Genomic DNA, 11,637 nt, shown 5'->3' with positions numbered 1-11,637 from the left:
ATTAATGCTTATTTGTTTAGTTTCCTCTCTTGATCTTGTATCTTCTTCTTACTTGCCCGCCCTTGAATAATTTCTATTAATCTCCTATCCTCTTACACAATATCACATGTCTGCCTTTTAGTTTCTCCTCCAATACCTTCTATTCATCACATGCTTTACCCATCATCTGACCTGATTTCTCATCCTGAGTCACTCCACCTATACTTACATGTTGTGACCCATAACCTGAACCACATGTAGGAATGATATTATCTGTTACATCACATTCTATATCCATTCCATCCATCTACCACTTGGTGGATACATCACATTCTATATCTATTCCATCCATCTACCACTTGGAGGATTCATCACATTCTATATCTCTTCCATCCATCTACCACTTGGTGGTTACATCACATTCTATATCTATTCTATCCATCTACGTGGTGGAATCCCCACTTGGTGGATTCATCACATTCTACATTCGGTTCTCTTCGTCCCTATTCCATCACTTATCTCCAATTCTTACCCTTGGTCAGGTCTTCTACACACAACATTTTGGTCCATAGTTTGGTATACATTACAGAACTTCTCTTCTGTGTGATATTCTATATCACATATCTAATGGCCTAATGGCAAGAAACTGTCCTTTCTATATACCCCAGGCTTTTATACATTGACATAGCCAGTAGTATACTTTGAGAAATCCTCTTGACCAATACAACCTGTCCAACAGGTGTAAACATTTGTCTGAGACCTGGTTCACATCTGCGTTCAGTATTCCGTTCGGGGGGTCCGCTTGGGGACCCCCCTCCTGAATGGAATACCGAACGCATTAAAAAGCGGTGAGCTAAGAAACCACATGGACCCCACAGACCATAGGTCTCCATTTCCACATGAATCATGCGGAGACAAAAGTACTGCTTGAGGTACTTTTCTCTCTGCATGATTTGTGCAGAAAACACACAGACTGCATTATAGTCTATGGGGTCCATGTGGTTTCTTAGCTCACCGCTTTTTAATGCGTTCAGTATTCCGTTTGGAGGGTCCCCAAGCGAACTCCCCGAACAGAATACTGAACGCAGATATGAACCGGGCCTGAGCCCATTTTTATATCTTATATCCTTTCATTTTGTACCGTTTCTTAAATAACTGATACATAATTACATCCAATGTTATACAAGTCCCAGCAAGTATGGTTGCCAGTATTATAACCTGGTAGCCACCATTACATCTGCTGGTATAGAAGCTTCAGCAAATCTGTCTGGAAAGGAAAGTGAGATGATAAGACTTTATCATGAACAAAATTTGAAAAATCGTCCTCATGTCCATTGAAGCTGCAACAAAGATTGGCTCCCACAGCTGGCGAGCGAATGTTCTTCTCGAATGCATTGGGTGGCAACGATACTTTGCCGGCACAATGGGCAGGTACTACTCTGTCTTCTGAATTTCAGAACGCAATGTTTACAGAAGGAGCAATGTCCACAGGGTAGGAGCAAAGTGTCCGCTATTCTGTCCTGACAGATCACACAGTCGGGCTCCTCTTCTGGGAACCTTCTCAAGTTCTTCAACTCTGTCCTTAGGTCCTCCTTTGTGGAGTTCTTCATACATAGCTCAGGAGAAGGAGCGTGCACAGCTTTTTCCTTAGTCACAGTTGGTCTAAGGTGATGTGAACCCAAATTTTGAGATTCTGCCAAAGAAATACAAAACGAAATTAGACCTTTAGTGCCTTTTTTGGATTGTATAGAAGATTTAGACCACAGTTTTGTTCACGCTAGGATTTCATTGTTTCTGGAATATCTGAGGCCGAAAATAGTCTGCAGTACTTTTATAGCCATCAAACATACCGAAACTCTAACAGCAAAGGATGGACCTCATTATAAATAAATGGCCCCCATTAGAGATTGTTTTGCAATGAATACAGCGTGTGATCAGAAGCTTAGGGCATGGGTCATGCAGCCCAGGTTGTGCATGATTCATAGATACAACTAGCAGCAACACCCTATACAAATACATGACGCTAGATATAATAGAGACATGAATATATTCAGCTGCTTGATCCACTGACTTAATCTAGGTTATTACTTGAAGTATATAATGGATAATAGGCAATATTGGTGATAAATAATTAAAATTCTAATTAAAAAAAAGGTCTTAAAGGGGTTTTCAGCAGAATAATTTTTTTTTTTTATGGAAGGGGGAGAATGTGATAAAAAAATAGAAGCATTACTTTACCAATCCCCCACCACTGATGCTCTGAAACTTCCTGGGTCCCCCCCCCCTCCTCTACTTCTTGGTCCTAAGTGACTGCTTAGCCAATCACAGGCCACAATGGCATCGCACCTCTGCCAGTGATTGGCTGGGTGGTATTTGTTATATATCAAGAGTGACCAAGAAGTGGACAGCATTGGGGATCCCAACAGATTACTGAATTATTTTACATTTTTTTAAAAAATATTTTCTGAACTGAAAGATCAATTCTTAATGGGGTTATCCAGGGAAGAAAAAATGTCTAGCCTGTTATAAAATATAACATGAGGTTCCACGTACTAATATATGTGCTGATCCCATGACTGACCCTGCTGAACTCTCCTGTTTTTCCATGGAGTAGAGCAGGGTCATGTGAACAAGAATTGGTCAGGAGGGCAGGCCGAAATCCAAGGCTCCCGCCAACCAGCCAGTAGGGTAAAAAGTTCACAATTTGTTCAACGTTCATGCAGAAAATGTATTGGTAATTAGGACCTTGTGATACATTTAATACTATGATCATTTTGTGGCTTGCCAGATAACCCCTTTATTGTGAATGTTAGCAGTATTCTATCCATCTATTAGATTGGGTCGAGTATTATTTGCTTAAAGGGCCATACTTTACAGCACCAGCTCTAGTGTTTAATGTGGCATAGAAGTGGGGTCTACAGGTCATAACCCAGAAGATGTTTTTGCTAAACTTCTAAATATATTTTACATGTAGTAAAGCCATAGATGGACAAATAGTGTGTATAGAGTACTTTGTGTGTGCACATATTTTGGGGAAGTTAGCTCGGTAAAAGCAGTGGAGCGGATCCAAACAGTCAAAACAGGGACACAAAATATACTGGTTTATTTAGAAAAAAACAGGAACATAAATAAATCTTCACTTCAGGCACAAAATGAGCAAAACAAAATACAGCCTTAACTTCAGGCAAAAACAAAATAAAAACCTGCTCGTCTGAGCACTAACTAAACAGAGCAGATAACCTAACTATAGGTGTGGCGCCATAGGAACCAAACAAGTACAATATTGTCTCACTGGACTCAGGGTTACAGGACAGAACCATACACCTCCTTTCACCTCATGGATCTGCCATGAACTGCAGGCTCTGCAGCCTTTTATGGATCAGTAATGAGCCCAAGATCTACACCTGGGCTGAGGCCTACTCCAGATCCGCCCTGGACCACACATATGTAAGAAATCTTGGGCTGATATATCTGGACTCCAGCACTCTGCCTGTCCCCTTCTCACAATATGTATGCATATAGTTATTGTGTGTATACTGTTCATGTAAATAGTAAATGTTCTCATATGTCTATATAATGAGTGTATGTACTGTATGTATGTATGATCACATATCTAGTACGTGTATGTATGATCACATGTGTAGTACGTGTATGTATGATCACATATCTAGTAAGTGTATGTATGTATGTTCACATGTATAGTATGTGTATGTATGATCACATATCTAGTACGTGTATGTATGATCACATATCTAGTAAGTGTTTGTATGTATGATCACATATCTAGTGTGTATGTATGTATGATCACATATCTAGTAAGTGTATGTATGTATGTTCACATGTATAGTACTTGTATATATGAAAGATCACATATCTAGTACGTGTATGTATGATCACATGTGTAGTACGTGTACGTATGATCACATATCTAGTAAGTGTATGTATGTATGTATGTATGATCACATATCTAGTAAGTGTATGTAAGTATGATCATGTATCTAGTAAGTGTATGTATGTATAATCACATATCTAGTACGTGTATGTATGATCACATATCTAGTACGTTTATGTATGATCACATATCTTGTACGTGTGTGATCACATATCTAGTACGTTTATGTATGATCACATATCTAGTATGTGTATGTATGATCACATATCTAGTACGTGTATGTATGATCACATATCTTGTACGTGTGTGATCACATATCTAGTACGTTTATGTATGATCACATATCTAGTACGTTTATGTATGATCACATATCTAGTATGTGTATGTATGATCACATATCTAGTACGTGTATGTATGATCACATATCTAGTACGTGTATGTATGATCACACATATATAATGAGTGCATGTCAGTACTATATAGATGCGTGGGCTTCTGTCATTTGTGAGCAGGGCTGATTTGATTCTTTCTCTGGCCTTGACAGCACTGAACAGAAACAGGAACAAGCTGTTAGCAATGTTCAGAGTATCGGTGCACAGGCCTGTAATGATTTATTATTAGATGGAAATAGTGGGGATTTTTTTGCAATGCATATCTATGTGACACATCTGATCTAATTAATGGAAATACAAGCCGTACTGGACCAGTAGGACCAGTCTGTCGGACAAGATGTATAATGGTGATCACAGATTATATAGACATACCTAATGTTTTATAGAAATTCTTAATATGTGTCTTATAAGAAATTGTCAAACAGTAGAGCCCGAGGCTGAAATCTACTGGCAGGATGGAACAGCTGGATTGTGAGTTACAGAACAGGAAGAGGGTGTGATCCCGAGCCGGACACTACAGCTCATTTCTCATTTTATTGAACGTCATCAATAAATTAATTTTTTACGTTGATAAAAGTGACTAACCTGTATTGCCGGAACGACAACATGGAGAAAACTGCTGCTTTGTTTTGGCATCTGAAATAGAAAATTTCCCATTCATTTTTTTTAAATAGAAAATCTATTATTATTATTAAGATACTGGATGGCCGAATAGAGCACTCACCCAGGAGCTGTAAAGCCTTTGTTTGGCCGTAGACATCTAACATGACCCACAGCCGTGTCTTCTTTGGCACAGAAGAGAACAACACCCTTGGCTTCATATTTCCCCTCTTCTTAAAAAGTGCCTGGCCTTTTCGGTTCACCCAGAAGCAGAATTCCTCGCCCTCCATGCACATTTCCTCTGGAATCCCTATAGCCCAGAATTCCGGAGTATTGGTAAGGTCAGGACAGGCATAGGGTGGTAGAGCGGTAGAGTCAATGAGGTTGGGGTCCACAGAGGTAAAGCCAACACGTAGAGCGCCATGCCATCTTGGTTCAACCTCCAGTATTCTTATCCAGACTTTCTCTCTTGGCCGAAGTGGCCGATTGGAAAAGACAATTCCATCATGGAAGCTATAGTTGCGTTGGGCCCGATGGCAGCAGCTGTCAAGGTGGACATTACAGCCCTTGGAACGGGGATGAAAAGACAAACCTAAAGATGGAAACAGGAACAAGAGTCAGCAAATGTCCAATTTCTACTATAGGTTCCTATATGTGGAGGTAAAATATGTACAGGTTTCTTTCATATTATCGGTAGACATTGGGTTAACATGACATAATGATATCACGCCATAACAGATACACCCATGTGCAAATATTCCGACCTCAGCGCCTTCTCACACTATAATATATAACCAGTAGTTGCCCTGTACACATTCACTATAATGTCTCGTATTTCTGTACTTTCAGAAAAGGAGAACCTAAACCTTGCACTTTGTCCACATCCTATGAAGAAACTTCTATAGCTCTGTAAATGAAGTGCTATATAGCAATAAAGAATGTCATAGAATTTTGCCATAGTACTAGAGTCGAAGGTGGAGCGGTGTACAACAGACACAAGACATACAGATAATACATAGATAAGGATGGCTTAACGGGTTTTTCCAGCAAGATAACATTTTGCAGCAAAAAAGGCAGGTTGGACTACTCACCTCTCTGATTCCCCGCAGTAGCCACCCCGAAGATTACCATTGTCTCTATTTGTGCTAATTTGGCACAGTAGGAAATGCCAGTGATAGATTGAGCGGATAAATAGGACCAGGAAATAGGGACTCGTGGGACTCTGTAGGGATTGGAAGTGTTAGGGGATCATTAGGTGGGCAGAGCTTTTTCTGAACTTTTTCCACCCACGCTGACGCGTCACGGAAAATGGCACCATTTAGCAGTCTGGTGCCAGGTCCACTTTAACATGGCATTGTACTATGGCCATGTCTAGTGGGAGGTGCAGCGTTCTGTGTGTATAGAGTATATCAGAATTCCATTATAATTACATCAGTGGTTGGATCGCGCATAATGATCTAGGTATACAGCGTAATGGACATATAGTCATGTGATATAGTCATGGCGGGATGTATAATATTGTAGTGTATTATAGTCATGTCCAGTCCTATCACATTCTGGGAGATGTACTGATCTATGTATACAGTGTAATAGAATATTCTGTATGTGTGTAATGTATAAGAGAATATTCATATGGTGTAGGTGTACTGATCTATGTATAGGGATAGTATCATGATCCTGCCCAGTAGTCCTAGTCTTCTATATGTGTATAGAGTGTAATAGAATTATATTATGTCCATATCCATTACGTCGTATTATGTTGGTAAATTTAGTGTTCTATGATTGACAATTCTGAAGATACTTTGCAAAAATTATGCCGTTGCTCTGTTATTCTTGATAGAAATCTATGAAAAAAATGGACAACTGGGTGTTACCATTCCTTGTTACAAAGGGGCGTGTCTATACAGACTGGAACTATCAGCAGTGATTGGACAATGTCAAACAGTATAAGCAGATGCCCCCAACTGGTAACACCCAGTTGTCAATTTATTTGTACATTTCTAGTAGGGATAACATAAGAGAAGACGCTCTAGAATACAATAATTTACTAGAACGTGTCCGGATTGTCTCCTCTACAACTACATTTGGCACTGTGCTATGTAGTTGTATTCATTGCCAGTGTCAACAATATATTATTAAGCCCCAATACTGTAACTCCATGTCTCTCTAAGCAGTATTATATATAGCTGAAGTGTGCACAAGCACCAACAAACTCTGCAAAATAATGCCATTATATATGTAGATCTGCCAGAAATAACAGCCTGTGACCTGACCTATTGCTGTACACTATATACCTAGTGTCCATGTTGTCTTACCTTGCAGCTAAGGTTTCCAGGACGGTCACCCCAAACATAACCTCTATTCAATACGGACTCTGCACAAAAGTGTATCCCTGGAAACTCTAAAGACTCATTGGCACCAGGTTCACATTGTGTGTATAGGAAACCACGAGAGGAAGTCAGGAGATGAATGAAGCTCTGTCTAACCATGTGACTCCATGTAATACATTCCTCGCTAATACCTTCGCCAGTCACTGCCACACTCCCCTAAACAAAATAACTGAGATATACAGGCGGCACTGGCGCCAGCTTCTGGCGTGCCCACACTATAACATCTGGATCCGGGGAATCAGATTATTGGCATGACCTGCTGATATGCTTTATATTGCAATCTGATATTTACTGTAATAAATCCATATTTATGAGCCCTTTTGATTATACATTTTTCAGCTGGGGAAACAATTGCCCCATTCTACCCTAGCTGCGGTTATATCAGCAGGTGCCGCTTATCTAAGCATTACAGGGATCATACAAGTGAATTATTAACCGCATGTTCCTCTGCTAGACTATGGGAGAAGTACAATGGGCAGTGTTGGGAAACAAGAAGGAAACCTCAACATCGGTGGTTCCTAGTTTTGGTTTTCCTAAAGAAAAGTTGCATTTCTTACATTGTGTAAGATTGTGTAATGCCTACGACTACCCCCAATGGGTTTTATTTCCTAATCTTGAGCCTATTGTACCATGCAATCTCCTCCAGCCTCTGCATGACACATGTAGTCACAGACCTGTATGGTAGACACCTTTATCCACTCCTTATTACTTTCTGCCATTATTACATGGAAAGTGCTCATAGTCTACAAGGAGTCTCCAGAAGAGGAAACTATATACATTTGGTATCCCCATAGTACTGGGAGAAGAAGAGGCCACTGTGGAGATCGCTGCCCAATACGAGTCCAGCTGTCACCAAACCAGAGGAAGATGAGACTCCACGGACTGTTATACCCCAAACCCCCCCCCCATATAGTGGTCACCAACTAAGAGGAAGATGAGACTCCACGGACTGTTATACCCCAAACTATCCCCCCCCCATATAGTGGCCACCAACTAAGAGGAAGATGAGACTCCACGGACTGTTATACCCCAAACTACCCCCCCCCATATAGCGGCCACCAACTAAGAGGAAGATGAGACTCCACGGACTGTTATACCCCAAATCAACCCCCCCACCCCCCACTCCCCCCCCACACTGTACTAGCTTTGGCAATGCCAAATATCTATTTGGACGTGCCAATAAAGCCTGTTTGATTTGATTTGATTCGACCTGATCAGTTACTTTTACTACACAGTAATTCTAGGGTCACACTAGTGTTTGAGCTTTTCCATCTCAGATTCTGCGTAAAATCGGAGGAGAGAAAAGTCTTGCAAGGAGGACTTTTCTCTCTGCCATTTTCGGTGGAAACCAGATAGAACCCTTTGTAGTCTATGGGGTTTGCAGGTTTGCATGTAACTATATAGGGTTTCCAGCTTTCGGGTCCCCAAGCACATGGAAGAACGGAAATCTGAATGCTAGTGGAAATTACATAAAAAGATTACCCAAGAAACCATGGTGGCATTACATTTTTTTCCATTTCCTCTCCCAAATATTTTTCATCATTTTGCAAAACATGTAAGCACTGCCCATACCTTTGTATTGGGGGATTCCTCACTTTATAACAATATTTAGGCTACATTCACACAGCAGAGCCCTGCACTCAACAGTTATACACCGGAGAGTAAACCAATTTCACAGATCCCTCAATAGACTCAAGTCCTTGGCCCAAGAAATAGCAAGTTCTATTTTACCCCGAATCATTCTCAAGGACCATTAAAATAAATCCTGGTTCACATCTGTGTTTGAGTTTCCGTTTGGGGAGTCCACTTTCCGTTTGGGGAGTCCACTTGAACAGAAACCTATACGCATTAAAAAGCAGTTAGCTAAGAAACCACACGGACCCCATAGACTATAATGGGGTCCGGGTGTTTTCTGCGTGGTGTCTGCACAAATCACATGTATAGAAAAATGCTGCTTGCAGTCACATGGGACATGAACCCTGTTGTGTAAATGAGCCATAAGTGAGAGGGTTCACAAGTGGGAAGCCCCTACATTTCTGACCTCCTTAAAGGGACACTCCTTTAAATAGCGATAATGCACACAGTGATATCACGGTACGCAGATAATAAATACAGTGCATAAGCGTACCTGTCACTGCGACCTGGATTTTATATAGTAGATTTTAAAGCAAAATAATGGAGGTTCCTATGACTTTTACTCTGTTTGGAGAGAGAACAAGTTCTTCCACTATTTGCAGGTAGCTGGTACTCGTTCCTGCGGACAGGAATCTTGCCTACTTATAAGTAATGTTCCTGCAATGGAGGGACCAACTTCTGTAACTTATGGCCTCAATAGCATTGGATCTAAACTTTCTATTAGAGAATAATATTATATAGGCAATGGCCGTAATACTCTATGCATGACCATATAACATCTACTAAACTATAACAACCGTACCTTCGCACAACAAAACTTAGATCATTGTTAATCTCTGTTGTGGATGTAATATGGATACTAAAATGCGACAATACAGAGACCAGAACACAACAGTGAGTGAGGCAGAACCCGGTTATTTGCAAAATGACAACAAAGTATCAGAGACAATAACAAGTTATCAACCACAAGACAAGTTCTCTTACATATAATAATATTGGTATCCTATATGAAGGTATTATTTATTCTATGGAGGGGGAATTAGAAGAACTGCAGGACAAGGTCTCGGGCGTCTCAGGCACGCTGTGTAACACTCACCTTGAGCTGCAGAGCTGCAGGTTAGCCCCATGATTATAGTAGTTATGTGAGACATAGACATGTGTATGTGTTTATACACAGCCTTGTGGGACGGGCTAAGGTCGGGATATTCCCTGACATAGTCACACCTCCTACCCCCTTCGCTTTCCTTTCTCTTTTCTTTTCTCATAATTTGTTGGAAAGTCCCTCATGAGGAAATAAAAGCACTAGATAAAAAAGGAGACAATGTAGAAGGAATTTTCATGTGACCCAAATTTCATTTGTCAACAAAAATGGAGATGGAGTGAAGGATTAGGAACATTCCTATAAGTAGATACTGTATAATAAGACACGTAAAAGATTATACAGAGGTGAAAGTGCACACGCTGCAGAAAACATATATTGTATACATTGTATATATATACTTATGTACTGTATATATTGTATATATGGACTTATATAGGCACGTCAGTATCTATCTCTCAGTTCACAGAAAATAGGGAAAAAAAAGTGATTTTATTCCACGTGTAATAAGATCGGTCACTGCCCTTGACTTTTTTCTATCTATCTATCTATCTATCTATCTATCTATCTATCTATCTATCTATCTATCACATGTCCTCCAATGGTATAACAAATAATCATGAGCTCCCATAGTCAGATCTGTACTAGAGATGAGCGAACACTAAAATGTTCGAGGTTCGAAATTCGATTCGAACAGCCGCTCACTGTTCGAGTGTTCGAATGGGTTTCGAACCCCATTATAGTCTATGGGGAACATAAACTCGTTAAGGGGGAAACCCAAATTCGTGTCTGGAGGGTCACCAAGTCCACTATGACACCCCAGGAAATGATACCAACACCCTGGAATGACACTGGGACAGCAGGGGAAGCATGTCTGGGGGCATAAAAGTCACTTTATTTCATGGAAATCCCTGTCAGTTTGCGATTTTCGCAAGCTAACTTTTCCCCATAGAAATACATTGGCCAGTGCTGATTGGCCAGAATACGGAACTCGACCAATCAGCGCTGGCTCTTCTGGAGGAGGCGGAGTCTAAGATCGCTCCACACCAGTCTCCATTCAGGTCCGACCTTAGACTCCGCCTCCTCCGGCAGAGCCAGCGCTGATTGGCCGAAGGCTGGCCAATGCATTCCTATGTGAATGCAGAGACTTAGCAGTGCTGAGTCAGTTTTGCTCAACTACACATCTGATGCACACTCGGCACTGCTACATCAGATGTAGCAATCTGATGTAGCAGAGCCGAGGGTGCACTAGAACCCCTGTGCAAACTCAGTTCACGCTAATAGAATGCATTGGCCAGCGCTGATTGGCCAATGCATTCTATTAGCCCGATGAAGTAGAGCTGAATGTGTGTGCTAAGCACACACATTCAGCTCTACTTCATCGGGCTAATAGAATGCATTGGCCAGCGCTGATTGGCCAGAGTACGGAACTCGACCAATCAGCGCTGGCTCTGCTGGAGGAGGCGGAGTCTAAGGTCGGACCTGAATGGAGACTGGTGTGGAGCGATCTTAGACTCCGCCTCCTCCAGCAGAGCCAGCGCTGATTGGCCGAATTCCGTACTCTGGCCAATCAGCACTGGCTAATGCATTGTATTGGCGTGATGAAGCAGTGCTGAATGTGTGTGCTTAGCACACACATTCAGCTCTACT

The 11,637-nt window shown here is 41.2% G+C and overlaps 1 protein-coding gene across 1 annotated transcript; it reads right to left on the bottom strand.

The window, feature by feature from the left end:
- Positions 1 to 1,224: 1,224 nt before the first annotated feature.
- NEURL3 (neuralized E3 ubiquitin protein ligase 3) lies at positions 1,225 to 10,015 on the bottom strand. The gene is made up of 4 exons (XM_075276136.1): positions 9,985 to 10,015; positions 4,988 to 5,455; positions 4,849 to 4,899; positions 1,225 to 1,672 (listed from the first exon to the last, which is right to left on the bottom strand). Exons 1-4 carry the CDS (start codon positions 10,013 to 10,015, stop codon positions 1,305 to 1,307), a joined length of 918 nt encoding a protein of 305 aa, XP_075132237.1. The 3' UTR covers positions 1,225 to 1,304.
- Positions 10,016 to 11,637: the final 1,622 nt, after the last annotated feature.

This window comes from Leptodactylus fuscus, chromosome 5, assembly GCF_031893055.1.
Source record: "Leptodactylus fuscus isolate aLepFus1 chromosome 5, aLepFus1.hap2, whole genome shotgun sequence".
Lineage (NCBI taxonomy): Eukaryota > Metazoa > Chordata > Amphibia > Anura > Leptodactylidae > Leptodactylus > Leptodactylus fuscus.
Note: the sequence above shows the minus strand (reverse complement) of the source record. Positions and strands in the feature narration are given on the sequence as shown.

Excerpts from the sequence above, each read along its gene's own strand:
- NEURL3 (XM_075276136.1), bottom strand. The coding sequence starts at position 10,015 with ATGGGGCTAACCTGCAGCTCTGCAGCTCAAG. Across the intron at positions 4,900-4,987 it reads AAAGGCTTTACAGCTCCTGG|ATGCCAAAACAAAGCAGCAG; the intron begins GTGAGTGCTCTA and ends TTTCTATTTCAG. Across the intron at positions 1,673-4,848 it reads TTGTCGTTCCGGCAATACAG|AATCTCAAAATTTGGGTTCA; the intron begins GTTAGTCACTTT and ends TTTCTTTGGCAG.